Source organism: Oenanthe melanoleuca, chromosome 13, assembly GCF_029582105.1.
Source record: "Oenanthe melanoleuca isolate GR-GAL-2019-014 chromosome 13, OMel1.0, whole genome shotgun sequence".
NCBI classification, from domain to species: Eukaryota; Metazoa; Chordata; class Aves; order Passeriformes; family Muscicapidae; genus Oenanthe; species Oenanthe melanoleuca.
Genome location: NC_079347.1, coordinates 9091249 through 9111952, shown reverse-complemented (window position 1 = coordinate 9111952; position 20704 = coordinate 9091249). Strand labels below are relative to the sequence as shown.

Here is a 20704-nt window from a genome sequence, read left to right as displayed (position 1 = left end):
ATGTAATTCCTCTTCATATTTGCTTCCAAGGAAGATAAATATGAACTTGCTTCTCTAAATTCAGCCTCTGCTGGGGAGGTTTATTGAAAGTTCCTTTCTTAAGAGCCTTAGCTATATTTCTGAGAATCTCTGTGCTTTCAGGAGGACCCCCCCCATTCATATTATCTACTCTACTCATATCTAAAATTCCTTTTTTCCTTTATTACGCTAATTCTCAGTCCCCACCTTTGAAAAAGTTTCTGTCCAGTTTGGATCCCTGTGTCACAGTGTACCACAGCTGCAGTTACTGAGCACATTCTCAAAGAAGGTCAGCATGTTTCTACATATACTGCTCTCTCAACAGAGTCTCAAAAATGCTGATGCCAGCCCAGGAGTCAAGAACATGTCAGCGATGAGATCCAGGGACATCTTCACCAAGATTCAATCATCTAATCCCATTGCTGTGGCACTTCTCTAGGTTTCAAAGGCTTCTATTCAGAATGAAAGATGAACTCTACTAACACATAAATCCCATTCTGACTCACCTTCATCAAGGTCCCTGGCAGCAACCACAGCGATGGGTGTCTTTGTCGTGGTGTTATCGAAGACGGCCACGGCGCAGTGACTGGGGAAGAACCTGGGCGCGTTGTCGTTGGTGTCCTTGATGGTCAGCGTCACGTCCGCCTGGCACGAGCGGCCCCCGCCGTCCGTGGCTTTGGCTACCAGGTGGTACGTGGGCTTCTGCTCACGGTCCAGGGGTGCAGAGGTGGTCAGCTCCCCTGTGGGGAAGAACAGGAGGTGTCATGTCTCCAGCAGTCACAGCCTACAAGACCTCAGAGAGGTTCAGCTGTTTTCCTGGATGAACCGTGGGAGACAATAATTGAGCTAATAATGGTGACGTGTCCACACCACATTGCTCAGGGCTATCCTCGGATCATTGCCAGCCAGGGCCCTGGAAAGGCTTGGCATGGGCAGTCCTGCAAGTTCAGCTGAACTTCATCCAAGGGATGCCATCATGGGATAAAACTGTTCATAAATAAATTGTACTTCTAAACCCCACGGCACAGAGCTTTCTACAATGTAATGAACTCCAAGTGATCTCTAGAACGACTATCAAGTCTGTTTGGGTAAATACACTGCCCAAGACCCAACAGGAGGTGTTCTGGGATTTAGAACTTGTGTCTTTGGCTCAAACAAATGCTGCTGCTCTTTCCTCCTTGAGACCTGGCTGCTAGCAATAGTGTCTGCCCTTCATTTTAACAGCATTTGTAACGACAGCAAACAGGACGATGTGGAGCGCTCTCTCCTCTATGCTGTGGCTATTCCTTCCTAGCTTGGGACAGCTGGAATGAACAGCTCCTTGTGTTTGCTCAAGAGAGGTAAGTGTTGAGCCATGCTGGGAGCCTCCTCAGGGTGGGTGAGGAAGAGGACAGAGGGATGCTGCTGCCCTGCTCTCACCTGTGTGGGGGCCCAGGCGGAACTCCTCCGCGCCGGGGCCGTGCAGGCTGTAGGTCACCTGGGCATTGCTGCCCACGTCGGGGTCGGTCGCTGTTATTTTCAAAATGAAAAGACCCGGCCCAGCATCCTCAGAGACTCTCCCTGTGTAGAGTATCTGCAAGGACAGAAGGAATCATTGGCATCTGAGCCATCTCCAAAATACCTCCGTCCCAAATGGGGGGAGAACAGACCCACAGAAGCTTCACAGAGAAGGATAAACCCTGTGGTTTATAGGGGAACACAATGTGCCTCTCATTCTTGGCTGCTGGGGTGTGGACTGGGACTAGTGAGCTCATTTCACACAAGCCTTTGAATCTCTTTTGGGAAGTAACCACCTCTGTCGTTCTCACCACGGGTGACGTCCACACCAGCGATCAGCTCTCTACAGCAACAAACCTCCTGATGGGAATCTCCCAGCTTAGCAGGATATAAAACTCAGTAATTTACATGCCCCTTCCCAGGAGGCTTCCTGGCATTGTTTATCTCCAAAAATTACTCTTCATAATGTTTAGGCTCTCACTTGCTGCTGGCAAACATGCTTGGAGGCTAGATTTAATATTCTTGCTTGACATGCAGCTTAATTAAAATTGTTAAGCATAATCAAAGCAACAGAATCGTGTGAGAAGAATTATGACAAGCCAAACCCTTTAACATGCTCTGCCTGTTCTTTCGTATTTCTATTGTGTTTCTTCCCTCCCAGGATCTCCCTTTATGCCCCTGATGACCCAGAACAGACTTCTTACCTGGCCACACTCAGGGCTGTTGTCATTGATATCCAGTACAAAAATTTCCACTTCAGTGGTAGCCTGAAATTTCCCATCAGAGGCCATAACCTTAAGGAGATATTTCTCTGTATCTTCTCTGTCCAGAGGCTTCTTGGAAGAAATTGTCCATTCACCCTCAATTTGATCAACTGTGAACTGTCCCAGTACGTCTCCTTCTAGAAAGGAGCAGGAAGCAAGTAAAAAAAGGCATTTACCAAGTGCTGAAAACCAGAAGTGATAAGGAAAGGGAATATGGGTGTGCCCACTGGTATTCCTTAGGAGACCTGAAGGACCTGGATGCTATTAGAGGTCTTTTCCAACCTAAATGATTCCATGACTCACACTGGTAATGCAGAGAGGGCACTGGTGTTGCATCCAGCAGGTGAGGAGCTTTTGGTCAACCTCACTGCCCAGCTGGGAAATACCCTGCATGTTTTAGTTATTCCCTGTCTGCACATTACAGCAGAAGAAGGAAACAAATGATTGCAGAAAGTCAGTAATGTTCTGCAGATGAGCATATTCATTGCCTCAAAACCACATTGTCTCACCTTCCCAAAGCCTGTCAGTCTTTCTTGGTGCATGTTCCTAAAGGGATCTGAGAGTTGTAAATACCCTGCAGACACAGTTTGGATCTTACTGTTATGGTACATGTACAGTTGTACTTCCTCTCAACCTAAAGACATATTTAATATATAGCTTTGTATTCTGGGGCTACTTTTTTGTTTCTGTAAGAGCCAAATGATGAGAGACAGGTAAATCCAGACTAGGCAGGCTCTCTGCTTCCCCAGATTCATGCTGCTCCTACTGTTGTAATATATGTTGGATTTTAAATGGGCTGGATGCTGCCACTGGAACATCCCTCTCTCCTGGGAATGAGCTGGTGTTCTCTGCTGACCCAGGAGGAAACACATCAGGCAGTGGGAGTCAGTGAAGAGAGCTGGCTGTGGAATATGTTTGTGTTGGACTCTGAAGGGTCTCACACAGTGGGATAAATTAAATTCACTCCCTTTCTGCTTTCATTTGTGCTGCAGTGATGAGGCTGTGGAGGCACAATGACACCTGTACTAGCTCTTCTGATTCTGGGAAACACCAGCCCACGCCCAGATTTAGTTTCTGTGTGTTTGAAATCAATGTGGATAGGGGGAAGCTAGGCTCTTTGTTTACCTAATCCTCTCTTTTGCTGCATGTCCATGTTTATTTGTAGAGTTTGACCTGTGTTTGTACATGCAGAGTTGAGAGCACAAGGTGTTCACCCCTAACATAAGTGTGCATCCTCTCAGGTTTAAAGTACTTGGAAGTTACTATTACCTCTAAGAAGGCAGAAATGTGAATACATAATGGATTAAATCTTTCCTCCCAAAGGCTTGCAAATACCTAGGCATGCCATAAACCAAATTAAAGTACCAGCATTCCTCCCCTATTTTGGATGGTTACAATAACAGATAACAGGCTGCAGCATGATCTGGCCTAATGTTTTGACCCTGAAGGGTCCTTGCTTGAGTCTGAACAAACATTTTAATTTGAAGTATCTGCTCCAGGTCTTAGAAAGACCCTTTAGGGTCAAAAAATACCATAAAAGCAAGCTTCTACTTGTGCAGATGCACAACAAACATTCCAGTGTAACTTTTTTGTTATTTTACAGCAGCAGTTAATTTTAGTTGGCACATGTGATGTTTCAGGGATGCAAGAGTCATTTTGAGTATTTCTTGTTAGCCAAACCTTTACTAAGATTGACATGACAGTCTTAAACATCCCCCAGTGCACAATGACTAACTGCAGCCTTGCTATTAAGCCAGTCTCCAAGTGGTTTTGTAAGAAACACATTTAGTACCAAAAAGTTATATATAGTTATTAAAAAACATAGGCTACAGGTATGTGTGTGATGTGTAAACTGACTGCAGTGCTGCCAGGAGAAAAAGCTGGGTCAAAGAACTTGAATACAGATCACAGTATCTGTGTGAGGAAAATCATCCTTCCTGCTGTACTGCCTCTCCTGTCCTTCCAATAGATATTACAATTACACTGTCTTAATTATTCCTCTGTTAAGAAAGTATAAATAAATATTTCTATGGTACAGTGTAATTACTTATATGTATCTTATTTATTTATTTATTCCCAGAGAAACAGGACGATTCAGTGGTGAGATAGTTATTTTAATGATCATTCCACCCACTGCAGTTCCTAAAAGGTTTTGTGTTCCCCAGATTCATTTGAGACAGAGCTCAGCCTTCATCTCCGGCTTCTGACAGGACGGTCGGTATAACACTATTTCTGTACTAATAATGTGTAAGACAAGGTATCAAATCCTCACTTGGAGGTGACACTCTCCTCTTGCCCAGTGGAGATTCAGAGCCAGGCAAAACTCACCGGTGATGTAGCAGGTGACGCGCCGGTTCTGCTCGGAGATGTCGGCGTCGATGGTGCTCAGGGTGACGACGACCTGCCCCGGCTCCGCGTTCTCGATCACCGAGCCCTTGTAGAAATCCGAGGTGAACTGCGGCGCGTTGTCGTTTTCGTCAGAGACAGTCACCTCCACCAGGGTTTGGGAAGAGAGCTGGACCTTCCTGCCATGGTCAGTGGCCACCACATAGAAGCGATAGACCTCCTGCTCTTCACAGTCCAGCTCTTTCAGCGTGGTGATCCACCCGCTCTCGCTGTCGATGGTGAAGAGCCCACGGACGTTGCCAGATTCTGCTTCCAGACTGTAGGTGACCTGCCCATCACTTCCCATGTCCTGGTCATTAGCTGTCACTTGAATGACTGTGGTTCCTGAAGGCATGTTCTCCATGACAAAAGCTCTGTAGGGATCTGCCTCAAAAACAGGTTTGTTGTCATTCACGTCCTGCACTTGGATATTCACAGAGACCAGAGAGACCAGCTCAGTCTCCAGATGTGAGCAGTGAGCCATGACATCAACCTGGTACCACTTGGTGGTCTCATGATCCATAGGTTTTTTGATTTTCAAAGCCCCTGTTTGTTCGTCCAGTGTGAACACCTCGTCCTTGTTACTTTCTGTAGTGGTTCCCTTCACCAGGCTGTATATAATGGGATCCTCTGCAAAAGCTTTGACAGACCCTATTTCTGATCCCTCTGGAAGATCCTCAGATGCTGAGAACGTATAAAGGGGCTCAGAGAACCTTGGCAATGTCACCTCCCTGGGGACAATCTGGAGATTTACTGGAACAAGAGAGTTCCAGTGAGGGGGTCTGCCATCTTCAGCTTTCACCTTGAAGTTAAAGGCTCTGTTTTCTAAACCAACCAGGCTCTCCTTCACCTTAACAACCCCAGTGGCAGCATTGATCTCCACAAGATCTTCTGCCACATCTTCCACAGAGTCAACAGAGTAAATGACATCTGCATTTGCACCTTCATCAGCATCGTAAGCCAGTACCTGGATGACAGGGGAGCCTTTGCTGACATTGGACTGGATGGACAGTGTGTACTCAGAGGCTTTGAACAAAGGTGGGTTGTCATTCTCATCTGTAAGGATTATTTTGACAGTGCAGAAGGCCACCTTCCCACCCCCATCCTTGGCCATGACTTTAATGGCAATGACTCTCTCTGTGGAATTTTCCCTGTCCAGTTTTTGCAGTGTGGCAATACAGCCTTTATTGTCTATGGAGAACTTTTCATGGGCGAGTTTATTTATGATGGTGTAGTCTATGGTGCCATATGGGCCACCATCTGGGTCAATAGCCAGCAGCTCAATCACTTTGGTTCCTATCTCAGCATTTTCTGCCAGCTCTGCCTCGTACACACTCTGCTGAAAAGAGGGGCTGTATTTGTTGGCATTGGTGGTGTTGATATACACAGGCACAGTGCTCTTGAAAACTCCATCTGAAGCAGAAACTCTGAGATTGTAAGATGGCTCCAAGTCCTTTTTGCAGCGGTTGAACATGGATATTATCCCAGAAGTGCTGTTGATGGCAAAATGCCTGTTGTCATTACCTGAGAGGATCACGTATTCCAGCCGGGTGGTGTCTCCACTGTCAGGGTCCAGGGCCTGGACTTTGATCACAATGTGCCCACACGTAGCCATTTCACTGACCTTGGCTTCATACTGAAGCTGGCTGAACTCAGGGGGATTGTCATTGATGTCTGTCACATCTACAATGACCAGGGCATCACTACTGAGTGGAGGCACCCCATGATCTGCAGCTCTGACCTTCATGCGGAACTGTTGACTCGTTTCATAATCAAGTGCTTGAGCTGTTGTTATTTGCCCTGTGCTGGCATCAATATTAAAGAACTTGGCAGCATCTGAACCATCATCCATGATCTGATAGGAGACCACTTTGTTTCTGCCCGAATCCTTATCAGAGGCAAAGAGCTGGACTACAGGGGTGTGTGGTGGCAAACTCTCCGAGACAGACGCTGTGTAAATGATCTGAGAAAATATGGGAGCGTTGTCATTAATGTCCTCTACCTCCACCTCTACTCTGGCTTCTGAGAAGGATCCAAGTGCTGTGTCTGTGGCTCTAACAGTGAACGTGTGTTTTGTCTCTAGCTCATAGTCCAGCTGCCCTGTGACAGTGAGGACACCAGTTTTGAAGTCAGTGTTGAAGAGTTTCAGGGAATCTTCTTCCACAATGTTGTAGATGAGGCGCAAGCCTTCAGGGCTGCGGGCCTGGATGTGGAGGATGGATGTGTATGGGGGGACGTTTTCTGGCACCTTCACTCGGTAGTACAAACTTTGGAACAGAGGGTTGGATCTGTTCCTCACACCGATCACAACCTCCTCTTCAGCATGCAGGGGAGGCTCTCCTTTGTCCTTAGCAATGACCCGCAGGTTGTATTTATTTAAAGCTTGATAATCAAGAGGCCTTTTAAGGGAGATGTCTCCTAGGTAAGGGTCAATCCAAAAGTATTTGTATTCCTCTGCAAATGAGTAGGTAACAGCTCCATTATTCCCTATGTCTTTGTCTGTTGCTGACACCTGAAAAAGGACATCCCCTGGCTCTGTGCCATCCTGCACCGAGGCATAGTATGGTACATTCTCAAACTGCGGGGGGTTGTCATTGACATCCTCTACATAAACTCTGACTGTGGCTTGGGACACTCTTGGTGGCTTCCTGTTGTCCTTCACTTCCACAGCTACCTCGTGCATGTCTTGCACTTCACGGTCAAATTTCACACCCTTGGTCTGAAGAACTCCAGAGGCTTGGATCATTTTGAACCTTTCCTTTTCATTTAAAAGTGAATAGGAAAGGGGTTCATTTAGCTGATACCCTTTGACCCCAAGAATGGTTAGAGTCTTCTCATCTGTAGAGTTCTCCATCACAGTTGCTGTATATATGTCTTGATCAAATTTCAGGCTGGTACCTTGTGCCCGAGTTAAATTTAGTTTAACCAGAGCAGTACTCTTATATAAGGCATCACCAGCTCTGACTGTGAGCTCTCGGTAGCTCCTCAGGCCAGTAGTGTTAAGAATGGAGATGAGACCTGTTAGTGGATGGATATGGAAAGCATTATCAAGGTTCCCTTCCACAATGCTGTAGGCCACCTCTGAATCTGCATCCTTTGCCTGCACTGACAGAAGCTCCATCCCTGGGTGAGAAGGTAGCAGGACAGAAATGTCATAAGTGTCTTTGAGAAAGACTGGAGGTGAATCATTGACATCTTTAACGTGGATTGTGACCTTGGCAGGCTTGGATGCGAACAAGCTGGGACTTCCACTGTCGTGCACATGTACAGTGAAGTGGAAGACTGGGGTGAGCTCATAGTCTATATCAGCACGGCTGGTCAGCGTCCCTGTGCTGGGATCCACTGTGAAATATTTCAGTGCCTCTGGTTCCAAAATCTCATAGACCAGCAAAGCATTGGAGTCTTGATCAGCATCTGTTGCATAGGTCACGAGGGGAGCACTGCTCTCATCCAGAACCATGCTTTGTGATGGGGCATTCTCCATGATCCAGCCAACGAAGGAAGGCTTAACGAAGACAGGCACATTGTCATTCTCATCTATGACATAGATGAGCACCACTGCATCCATAAATGCTCCAGCCATGTTGGTACCGCGGACTTTCAACTGGTAAAAAGACACCTGCTCAAAATCTAAGCTCTTCTGAGTGGAAATAAGGCCTGACTGATAGTTCATGGAGAACACTCCATCTCCATTTCCATCTTTTATTTCATAGCTGACTGGTGACAAGCTTGTGGCTGAAACCTGGATCAGAGGAGAGCCAATAGCAGTGGATTCACTGATCTCTGTGATGTATTCAGCCTCTGGAAATTTCGGAGGGGTTCGATCTGAGGGTCTAATGTGGACATGTATTGTAGCAGAATCTTTAAGCTGAGGAAAGCCCTGATCTTCTGCTTTTACAATAAGAGTAAATCGCTCCTGCCTGGATGGGTCCAGTTTCTGGGCAACTGTAACAATTCCAGAATATGGGTTGATGCTAAAGAAGCCTTCCCCATTACCTGCAAGAAAAGAAAATACAGAGTGAAGAATGCAAACACCTTACTGGTCTTTGTTTCCTGAAACTCTTTTTCATAGATTCTCCTGATTGCAGACCTGACTAACATCTGTTTCTTTTACTGGGAGATATTAATTCATTTCTAAATAATTTTAATTATAAGAACAATGAACCCATTGGGATCTGTGAGCTAACATTTGAATAAATCAAAATGTAAATTGGAGATAAACACCCTTCTAATTTAAGCATATTTAGTGGTGGCAGAGCATGTGCTTGAAGCTTTTGCCTCGTGTGCAGAACATGGTAGCACAGACAGTACTAGTTCCTTCAAGCCCTGTCATGCTTGTAATTACCAATACTTCAGGAGCAATTAAATTCCTCAGTCCTTGATCTAAATTGCAGTGAGAAAGATGGAGCAAAGGATGGCTTGTCTCCTGCAAAGAGTTTACAGGCTAAATAGGCTGTGTGGCACAGACATAAATACTTAAGTTTTAACCTCTACAGTGAATGATAAAATATTTGCCCACTGAGCATAAACAACTCAAAACCACCACCAGTCAATGCTGAGAGGGTTCTCACCATTCCTTGAGGATGTGTTTCTTGGTAGAAACAGTGGAATGATGATGACTCCTGTGGGAATTTGGAGTACTTTTGCCTAACAACTGAATAAAGTGGAGCAGATTTTAGGTTGTTCTAACTCATACAGTCACAATTTTTCTTAGACCAGTGACTCAACATGAAGCTGTCTTTTTAAGAAAAGACGCTAATATTCCATAATATGGAAATTACCTACTCACTCTGGATTTTTTCTGGGTGGGAAGAAAAATCACATTCTAGAACTGTGCAGCCATTTGCTGTTCTTTGTAACAGCTAGAGAAAGCTGGTCCAGTGGCCACTAGTTAGAGCACGGTAATGCAGGTGTGATCATAACCTGAACTGTCTTGTTGCATGGCTCTCACCTGCCTGAAGGGAATAGTGGACTTCAGCATTAGCTCCCTGGTCCTGATCAAGGGCTCTGACTTGTATGACCTCTGTGCCCACCACTGCCGAGTCCAGAACTTCTGCTTCATAATGGATGCTGCTGAACTGGGGAGGGTGAAGGTTGCAGCTGTCCACGTGGACGATGACTCGGACAAAGTTCCGCTTGATGGGGACCTCCTGGTCTCGAACCTGAATGGCAGAGAGAGAGCAGGAACAGTCACACCCAGGGACAAGCCAGTCTTGTCTGCACCATCTCCCAGGTAACTCATCACGACTCTCATAGAGGTGGGTGTTTTGCAATGGTACCAACCCCTTGGCTGGGAATGAGCCTGGAAGTTTCAGCACCAAAGCTCAGCCTTGAATGTGAAACCCAACATCAACTATTACACACTGTGTTTTCTTTTAGAAAAATCCTTTTAGTGGCCCTCCAAAGAATGTGGTTAGAGGAATGCAGGGTGTTAGCTACATTTAGCCATACAGTAAAGGTTAACACCCTGCTTTCCTCTTCCCTAGTGCTCCAGACAAATCCTCCCTCAAAGACTAGAGCCACGTTTAATTTCTCCAGTTACCCATATATCCTGGCCAAGCCGGTGGACTCAGCAGGGCTTGGTTAGGACTCACCATCACTGTCAGAGTGTGCTGAGGCATGGGCTGGGAGCTGAAGCCTTCTGCTGTTGTGAGGGCTCCATTGCCTGGATCCAACTGGAAAAGTCTTGTGCTTTTGGGGTCCACACTGCCATGGATGGTGTAGATGAGCCCCTTTCCTTTGTCCTTGTCTGTTGCACTGACTCGAAGGATTTCTCTCCCTGAGGGGGTATCTTCAGGAATCATCACCTCGTAATGGCTCTCAAGAAACTGGGGACGGTGCTGGTTGATGTCAATCACATGGATAAACGCCTGTGGGAGAGACAGCACAGTGAGCAACTGGAAATGCAGCCATGTAAAATCTCAGCTACTAAACCTTCTTGTCCACTGACATACTCTGAGTGCCGTAACCATCACAGCTTTCCAACTCTTGGAGCTTTGCCATCCGTGATGACCGGGAGCCCTTTTGTCCTACATCTCAAGGAACTCCTGCTGTGCCTTTCCCTTTTGTGTTTTTCAGTTTGCTTCCTCTCCTTTTTTAAGATCTCTCCAGTCTTGGCAGGGCATTCAGAGTGAACGTGCCTGTACTTGGCTCATGGGGAAGCAGCCACAGCCTGCCACGGAAAGCACAGCGGCTCAGCCGTGGTGCCAGCTTTGTGCTGGCTGGTGCCTACACAGCAACCCCCACTATTTACTCAACAGAAAGCTGACAGAAGGGGATGTTCGGTAAAAGAAGGGAGGAGCTGCTCTATCTCAAAACCAGCAAGTGTGTGGAGAAGCAACATTTCTGTTCTACCCTTTTTAGCCAAGTTTTCCTCTCTGCATTTAACAGCACATGCTAGGAATCCTGAATCCTGCTGGGGAAGTCACTGCTCTCTCCTGTGTGGTCTCCTACCCCGGCTGTCCTGACCCTCCTACTGATGTGCTTCCTGCATCTTAAGAAGGCCCAACCAAGTGTAATAATTTGCTTCCTTTAGCAAACCTAAGCATGCCATGGGGGTTTTACACGAGCAGGTTTCTTGACATCTGCTAGTGGCCTTGAGTGCCAAAATAAACGTAGGGATGAGATGCACCGTGGCAGGGAATGCACACTAGGCAAGGTGGGGCTTTGTTTGTTTATTTGGAACAAAACCTGAAGATAGTTGAGACAAGTGGCCATCCATTAGCACCACGTTTCACAGGAATGGTGGAGCTCCTCACTCATCATCCCCCACACTGAATTTCCCATGATAAGCATTACTGACAGGTGACTCATGTCCTAGGCCTTCCTGTGCATCCAGGGCTAAATTTTTGGCTGCTTCTTATGTGTGGAGAGAATGACTAGTGAAAGCCATGCCCTGAACACCCCTCCTCAGGGTAGGTAAAGATGGGCAATCATCATTTTAGCTGGGGACCAGAGACATGTATGAGAGTGAAGTGCCTCCTTTTACCAGCACTCAGTTTATATGCTGAGAGCACTCAGCATCTCTGCAGCTGCTCCACTCACTCCCTGGCCCAGACCTCACCTCTTGCAGATGGATCTGTGCTGGCTGTACCTGGGCTAGCATATCCCAGGAACACCCCTTGACACGGGAACACAGACCCAAGCCTGACCTAACTGTGTACACACCTCCCTAAAATGTTGTCCCAGCTGTGCTGTAATCCAGCCTGAGCAGCTGAGACCGAGTTGAGGTCTGAGTGTGTGAGCTGCCACCCCAGCTTGGCTGGTGGTGTCCTTGTGTCCTGCCTGGGACCCACAGGAAAGACCCAGGCTTTCCTAGATCAGCTCTGTTCCAACAACATAAATACAACCTTAGCTTGGTATAAGGGTCACTGTGTAATGGAGGATCACAGTGTAAGGAGAATCCTGTGACTGCCACCCAATCCAGAGCTCAGCAGACTCAGAGGAAAGGTTCCCTTTGGCATATGCTCCCTCTCAACAGGGTCTCCACTAAAGAAAAACCATTACCTGGGTTTTGATCGTACTGGAGCCATCAGTGACTTCTACTGTCAGGTTATAGCTTGACTTCTTCCTTGCATCCAGGGGTCTTGCAATGACCATGCTGCCTGTACTCTTTTCAATGTCAAAATCCATGTCATCATCACCACCTGGGACACGGGGCAGATGGAAAAGGGAAACAGGAGGACATTTACAGTCAGCTAGATAAGGGATGTGCCACAGGTAAGGTTCCTCCCAAATCTGGAAACTCAAAACAATGTGTGATTGATAGATGCACACAGGAGATATGGAGGACAAGGTAAAGCTGGACAGAGAGATAGTCACAGATGGTGACAAAGGAGTGTGAAAAGGAAGGTGAGGGGAATTAGAGAAAATGAGGAGGAGGAGAGAAGGGGAAAGGATGCACTTATGCATGTGATGTCCTGGCTAGACTGGCAACAGGCCCATTTGAGCATTGATTTACTTGCACAAGGTTTCCAGCCATGCACCAGCACTGGCTTAGCATGGATTAGAGACCTGCTGGGCAGAACAGGGCTCTTGCTGGCTTCTGATTCAAGGTCACACTGTGGGCATATCAGCAATGGTCCTCATCACCACGGCTGGGAGCCTGTGAGCTACCTGAATTCCCAGCACTCCAACAGTTGGGGAGGCAGACGGTGCTTCCAGGGTGAGCAGAGCCTGTTGCCTCCAACCCAGGTGGCTGAGATCTGCCAGGAACAGCAGGCCTGAGCAGCTCAGCAGCAGAGGGCTGTTCCTCACCCTACTGCTGCTCAGCCCTGGCATGGCAGCTCCTTTCTCATGCCTCACTTGCCCAACAGGCCCCTCTCACCCTCCAAAGCTGCTCTGAGATATGGAAGAACTGAAATAGTTTTCTGTAATTTATCCCAGCTCTCAACTTCCTCCTTCTTGGCTACTGGATGCTTTGGATTCTGCTTTATTCTATTACCAGCTGGTAAAATCTTTGCTGGTTGTAAAGTTACGTATCTTCCCTTGCTGGAGGAATGAAGTGCTCACAAGCCATCTGGACCCCTCCTCTCCTGCTGGGAAGGAGACAGAAAGAAGCAGAGACAGAGGGAGAGAGACCCATGGATGTCTTTCCCTGAGAAAAGAGAGAAGAGCTCCCTGTGGAGAAGCCCAGAAAAGGAAAGAGATGAAGAGCAATGTTGCTTTGTCAGAGTTACTGCAGACTCCATCAATCCCAGTGACAGTGTTTGTGGTCTGGGAAAGGTGAAGCTTTGAATGTGGTGCCAAAGGCTCCTGGATCTCTGCATCACCCCCTTGGCTGCCAGCTTTCCTTCCCTTGCAGGGAAAAAATCCTGACCTTTTCCACCAGGATAGAAACCAAGAGAGCCTTCAGCATCACTTGGAGCTCTAGGACTGGGAAAGATGAGGTCAAGCTATGCTCCAGCACTCAGCAGGGAAATGACAGGATAATGTTCCGAGGAATACACCGTTAATTCTGCAGACCCAAGCAGACACTACTATGCTGGATAAACCTCTCAGTGATATTGTCTTGCTCCTTGTAGTGTTGTATCTCTTGTTGCTTAATTGTATTTATACGCCATTATCCTTGCCCTAACACAGTAAGGGGAAAAACTATTCACTTGCCCAATTAAGGCTTTGTCTGACAAGGGCAGGCCCTGCAGGCAGTACCAGGGAAAGGCTGTGCAAGGTAGATTGGGGCACCACTTCAAAACATCAAATTACATGAGCACAATTGGCCCTCATTGGCAGGACCAGTTCTGCACACGCTGCCTGGAGAGTCCCCTGGGGTGACAGCCCACATCCCCTCTGAATTGTGTGTCTTAGAGGAGGCCCTAGAGTTCCACATTCCATGTCTAAATCACCCCTGGGATGTGGTGAGGAGGAAGGGAGAGCCCCACAAGTTAGGGCAGACCAGGTCTTTGAGGAATGCTTCCTTCTCAGCTCCCTGCTCAAGACTCAACACGGAGGCAAATATGGGGGGTGTCTGTAACACTCAGCCACACACCTGGATCCTTGCAGGCAGTTCTAACAAAACCAACAGTGTCACTTGATTCCCAGGAGGAGCTGGCACTGGCATGCCCTGCCTCTCGTGTGACATTGGAGAACACCTCAAACACAGGCAAGTTCCAGATTGTCATTAAAAAAGAGTGTTGGGTAATTGCACTTGGCACCAGAGGCCCTTGGAAGGGCAGCTTTGTCTAATGGCTGTTTAAACCTGGTGCCTGTGAGAAAGCTTTCCCTGTAGCTCACCTACACCTAAAGCAAACAACTTCATTAGCTCAGGCATGCGAGCACTGCAAGCCAAGGGAGCCGAGCAAACGCTCCCAGACACTGCTGCCCTGCTCTCACTCCTGTGCCTCACCTGTGATATTGAACCACACTTGGCTGGGGCCCATCTCGATGCTGATCACCCCCACCATGTGGTTCACAGGGTCTGTTTCCATCACGGCGAAGTTGAAGTGGGGCTCATCAAAAGCCAGTGGTTCCGAGGAAGGGCCGGGCCGGGCGACCCAGCTGATGTGGAGCCTCACGTGGGAGGAGAGCGGGGGGCTGCCGCCGTCTGTGGCCTTCACCTGCAGACAAAGGCACGTGAACTCAGGGAGAAAGCTGAGTTAGCTCATGGGAACTCCATGGAAAGCTCCTTCTCCCACCCACCAGGAGTTTCAGCTCCCAGTGTACCCAAAATTCCATGGAACAAATCTTATGCTAGTGGTCCATGCTCTGGCTGCTTCCAAGGCAGAGCCATGCAACCCAAATTCCTCTTTATTATCAGGTAAATCTGCCAAGTTCTATCCATAGCAAAGACCTGGATCTTGAGCCTTGTTGCAAGGACCCACAGATTGTGGGAAGGCTTTGAACTAACGTCCAAGCTCCATGGACTGATCAGAATGCCATACAGAGGCATGATGGAACCCAAAGACTGTTCAGATTTGGGTCCACATCTATATGGGATCCTGGATCACTGTATTCCTCTCTGAAGGTAGGCTGGACAATTAATTTTATGTTTATTGTCCATTTTTAATAGCTTCCTACCTTCTGCATTTCCTATCATTCCCTCCCACTTTCTCTCCCTCTTAGCACATTTGCCTTATTCAAGCTCTCCTCCTCTCCACTGCTGCATTTTCTCCATCTCTTTCCTTTTACCTTTTCTGTTCCTGATCACTTCTCTCTCTCTCCCTCCCTCTCCACCTGTCTCTTCCCATCAGCTCTTTGTGTTTCTCTCCCCTCTCACCGTGAGTATGTTGTATTCGGAGGCAGGAAAAGCTTTCCTGGAGAAGATGGTGCCAGTGGTGGGGTTGATGGTGAATATGCCCTGCTCCTCCTCCTCGATGGTGTAGGTGATCTGGCTGTTCTGGCCCTGGTCCCGGTCGGAAGCAATCAGCCTGTAGACAGGCACTGGGGTCTCTGAGGCTGCTCTCTCGGGGAGCTGCACCATGAACAGCTTCTGGGGGAAACTGGGAGGGCTGTCGTTGGCATCCAGCACCTGGATCACAACTCTGCTGGTGGACTTGAGGGCTGGCTCTCCGTTGTCAGAGACAGCCACCTGTCAGCAAGCAAAGGGAGGAGGTGACAGGGCTCTTAGAGCTGACCTGAGTGTGACCAGCAGCCTCCATCCTGGCAGGCAGTGACAGCCAGGGGTTTTTGTGTGGGTCTGCACTTGTATCTTGACATTTTCAAAGGCACTGCTCCTCTCTGCAGGGCAAAGCCTGGTGCCTGGCACTGTGCAGGGCCTGTCTGTGCACAGGGGGATGAGTGTGCAGGGCTCCTGCCTCCAGCTGCTCTGGGCAGTGGGTCAGGCTGATCTTTAGAGATCACACATCTGAAAACATTTGTATTGCAATGGCTTGGCCAGGTACCAGCCATCCTCACCCTGCCTGTGCACGCTCCCAGCACGTTGCACTGCAGAGAGAAATGATAGACCCTGATAGACTCAAAAACCTCCAGATCCCTCTGATGGGAATACTCACAGCTGTGAGCAGCTGAGGATGGGGGCTGGTGACCAAAGCTACACAGCAATATCTGATACAGTGAGATAAACAAGAGTGGATTTCTCTGGCTTGTTCTTTTCCTCATAATGTACAAACCATCCTGCTACAGGACAGTTCTAGTCCTCTTTCTGCATTCCCACAGCTTCCAGAACAGAACTTTTTCTCCAGTCTTCAGCAAGAAAATAATAAACCCCACAGTACTGCTGCAGCTGTCTCTTGGGTTAACACACACCATTTAATTAAGTTTCCCAGCAGTTGGGAGCTGATGGGATGAGATTCTTTCTCTGTGCTCCAACTTGCAAGGAAAGCTCTTTGAGGACTTAATACACTTGTAGGTAAATAAAGCTAATTACAATCATCATTACCCACCTCTAGGATATGTTCAGCCTTGTATTCTCTATCCAGCTGCCGTGAAGTCGTGGAAATCAGACCTGCCAAGAAAAAAACCCTTTGAGCTCCAAGACTCAGCATGCAAGAAGAGCCAGGGCTGATCAGATCCCTGAATGCCCAAGATCAGCCTGCCCACCTGTCCTGTTTCAGGCTCCCTTTGTGATCAGAGGAGAGAGACAGATACCCCCAGAGGGTAAGGCATCCCCTCCCAGCCTGAATCCCTCTGTGGAGGTGTTGCTGCTGCTCTCTGATCACAGAGACCACGGAGGAGGGGGAACACCTACCAGATGCCTGCATCAGTTGAGGGTTGGCAAGGCATTAGGTGAGAAAAGCTGCAGGACCATGAAAACAAAACTTTTCTTATGCCTCTAAGTAAGAAACATTCTGCATGTGCTGGCACAAGTCTGGCCTCTTAACAAGTCTCTACTCCTGTTTTCCCTGTGTTGAACCTTGCTCTTTGTAATTTACAGTGTTTTGACAAAAGTTTGTCTTCTGTCTTGGGAAATACCCTCTACTCAACTGCTAGAACAAATGCATTCCAGCTAAAAATAAGGTACACAGTCAAAAATAATGCTGGTATATTATTTAAGCCTTGCTGAGACACAAGATGAGTTCTCCAACAATTGCAAGATTTGAGGGATTTCTGAAAAATACACAGCAGTTTAACCAAGGGAATAGGTTGGATGCAGGAGGGAAGAATTGTGGCTATAATAAACTAGAGTTGAAACAAAATCATCATAATTGCCTCTTTTTGGCCTGTCAATGACTAAGCTGAGTAGATGTAATTGTGGAAAGGATGGAGTTGAGGCTTCTGTTTCCATGTCTGGTTTCATAACAGTCCCTGCTGAGCACCTTGACTCTTCAGTTTTGGAGAAAAGCATCTCTAGATCACTTTACAACTGCTTTACCAATGATGGAAATTGTACATGTAATGTTTGACCAGCTGAAATACATCAAGGCTGACACATGTGAGTGTTTTTGTCCACTCCCAGTTATCAAGGTCTGTCTCTTCCCTGTGAAAGGAAATTCTGCTTCTTCACACAACGAAAGGCAGGGTGAATTTTCCCAGGCACAGCAAGCAGAGACACAGGTTCATGTTTCCCTGGGAAATGCTTTGCATGGGATGCCATGTGCATGTGCAGTGGTGTGAACACATGCACTTGTGTGTCCTGAAAGAATTGTAAATCCCAGCTGTATGAACTCATCTCAGCTCTCATTTCTGGTGCAAAGCCAGAATGCTTTAATTAATAGTATTGTCTCCAGTTGTACCACACTTCTTGTGTATGTCTGTCTGACAGCATGACAGGCAGGAGAAAATTTCAAATGGCTGCAGGAAACAGGAGGCAGCTGAAGGAGGGAGCGAGGAGCAGCTGCTTAAACCTGATGTTGTTCACCGTTTCCACTTGTTCTCTGGGACTATTCACATTTGGCACCAGCTATGGTGCTAAACTTTTATTTGATGCCTTCACAATCATAAATCAACACTCCTTAATGTGTTATGACAAGATGGCTTGAAAATTTATGTTTGCTTGTCTGTCATAATGTTTTTTTTCTCTCCCTAATCATCCTTTTAACATCTCAGCAGGTGAAGAGGACTCAGCAGAGAGCCCACTGGCTAAGGAGCTTTTAAAACTTTCCCAGGTTAGTGAGAGGCTGTAGGGCTCCATTAGCAACAAAACTCATGGAAATGCTCTCCTAATGGAGGCCTGGAGAAGGAATTGCAGCAGCAGCTCACTGAGAGCTCTGATGCTCCTATCCTTACTGCCAAGAGGTTGGCTATTGAGCCCAGAACTCCAGCCAGCTCAGGGAATGCCTCCTAATTTTGGCCTAAAAAGCCCACAGGACACACAGATACTAACAACAGAGCTGCCTGACACCCATGTGCACGCTGGAGATGTTTCTGGTTTATCAGATTGCAAAATCCATTTGCAGCAGACTAACACCTTGTCTGCACTGGATTACTGCATGCCAGCTGATGGAAGGGAATTTAACCACTCTGAAGTGACTATCTGGATTTGCCTGGCCACACCCCCAAATTCTTCCATGACTCAATGAAAAAAATGAAAGAAATCAGGATCATAGCTCAGCTTTCTAGTGCTGGAGAAGGAGGACTGTAGTGAAGGCAGATGGACTGGAATTTAATGACACTTTTGAATGTCTGTACCCCTGAAGATGCTCATATCTCCTGGGGAGTGGGAGCTGACTCTGCCCTGTATCACTGTATTGTATCCCAGCTGGGAGTCTCACCAGATGGAATTTTTTTGGTTTATCTTCATATCTGCTGAGCCACAAGGCAAAGGGCTGGCTTCCCCTCCTGACCCCAGGCAAACCCTGTCCCTCACTCCATGCCCAACTGTGGCTCCTGGTTCCCCCTCTGGAGCCAGTTACCACTCTGCCCTGGGATCTGAAAGCCCTTGTGGTTAATTAATTAGGGTTAATCACCCTAATTCCCGTTTGGAGCCATGGCACTGGGCAATGCCAGATGCACAAACTGACAGCAGTGCTCACATGGAGCACCTGGAGATGAGGAGACGGACATTGCACACCATTCCTGAGAAAAGCTGCCTGGAATTAATGCACATTTTCATTTGCTGCTGCTTGGTTATACACCCTGTGAGGCCAGAGGGCTAAAGTGGAAATGGCAGCTGTTATTAGAGGGGAGCTGCCATCAGCTTTTGTGGCCTGGGGACACAGTTCCTTGGTTCTTTCTGCTGTCCTCTACAAGGCCTGGGAAGTGCATGCTTAGTTTTAATGAGTGTTTTGTGTGTGCATGTGCATGTGTGTGAGTTACCAGTACCCTGCCCTGCTGGAAAACCCCATCCAGCCTGTCCCATGGGACATGTGTTGGAGTTGAGTGGGTGTCCTTTATTTGTGCTCTTGTATGAGTCCCTGAAGGTTTCTGCTGAATCCTACAGAGACTGAACAAAACTGTCAAAGGTCCTAATTGCACCTGGCCAATTAGCCAAGTTCTGCATGCAGATGAAGGTCCAGGAACAATGCTTTCTGTTACCTGCATGCAGGCAGGCATAGACTGTGCTCCAGCAGCCTGTCCACACAGAGCAATGAGAAAGGATTGTCTGCCTCTCTCCTGCTTGCTGCCTGCAAAGGGCAGAGAGGAAGGCTGGTCATGTTGGAACAAGAGCACCAGAATTACCAGGGCATTGTTGTCAGGGAACAAAAAATAATAATAATTTCTGCTGGCAAGAACAGGGCTGGGGTGGAGGTTGCTGGCCCCCCGCCCTTGCTGCAGGGGGGAAAATCTAAGATAGTTAAAATAGCCAGAATCAGGTTTGCAGGCACTGAGGCTTTCACAAGAGCTTGAGAAGGGAAGAGGTTGTTCTCCTGAAATCCTCTTTCTCTTGTTTCACTCCTGCTTCCATTTAACCTTTTTTTCCTTCTCCTTCTACCACCCCAGCTCTTGCTCTGACCCTGCTGTGCACTACTCCCCATGGGTTATGATTTGGGGAGCAGCCATACAACCCTTGGGCCTAAAGATCAGGATGTCCTTTCTTGTAGAGAAACGCAGGGAACCTCAGGCGTCCAGGGGAAGCCAATGGACACTGACACAGCAGAAGAAACACCAGAAGAACAAGCACTAGATAAGAGCTGGAGACAAATAATCTAAAGGAAAAGGATTCTCCAAACAGCCTTTCAGCAGGATGAACGGCTTCATCCTGACTCTTCCTGCCACAGCCTCCCAGTTCCTCCTGGTCCTGTTTGGACTTGAACTCCCTTCACATCAAATCCTGAAGAAAACAAGCTGAAAACTTTTCCAGCAGAAGAATACCCCAAACCCCCCTGTCTGCCCATCTCTCTGTGCATCTCTCTACCCCTGTCTCCCACAAACTCTGCTCCACACCAGCTGCCAGGCTGGGCTGGAGAGATTCCATTGCCCATGGCACAGAGCTTTCATCTCGGTGCAGTTTTGTTCCCTCTTCTCATTAGCCTTTCATGTATTTTCCCCCTTTTTCTCCACCCTCTTTAGAGAACTGAGAGCTTGAAGATGTCAGAGCCTCTCTGTGGTAGTTTGGGAATGCTGGAGGAGCCCAGGACAGGAACCATGGCTGTTCTGGTTCCCCTGCACGGCCTCAGGACAAATCAAGGGACCTTGCTGGCTACGTCTCCACTGGCCAATCCACCCCCATGTCAAGGTACTGAATCAAACACACAACTAGGAAC

General features: G+C 47.6%; 1 protein-coding gene across 1 annotated transcript in view; it reads right to left on the bottom strand.

Moving 5' to 3' along the window:
• Positions 1–20704, bottom strand: part of FAT2 (FAT atypical cadherin 2) — a 54929-nt gene that overhangs the window by 17241 nt on the left and 16984 nt on the right. The window contains exons 4-13 of the mRNA XM_056502595.1: positions 16505–16566; positions 15379–15690; positions 14509–14719; positions 12171–12310; positions 10259–10534; positions 9616–9826; positions 4608–8660; positions 2220–2416; positions 1438–1591; positions 525–758 (exon numbers count right to left, since the gene is read on the bottom strand). Of these exons, the coding sequence (XP_056358570.1) occupies positions 525–758; positions 1438–1591; positions 2220–2416; positions 4608–8660; positions 9616–9826; positions 10259–10534; positions 12171–12310; positions 14509–14719; positions 15379–15690; positions 16505–16566 (5850 nt within the window). The remainder of the gene's footprint in view (positions 1–524; positions 759–1437; positions 1592–2219; positions 2417–4607; positions 8661–9615; positions 9827–10258; positions 10535–12170; positions 12311–14508; positions 14720–15378; positions 15691–16504; positions 16567–20704) is intronic.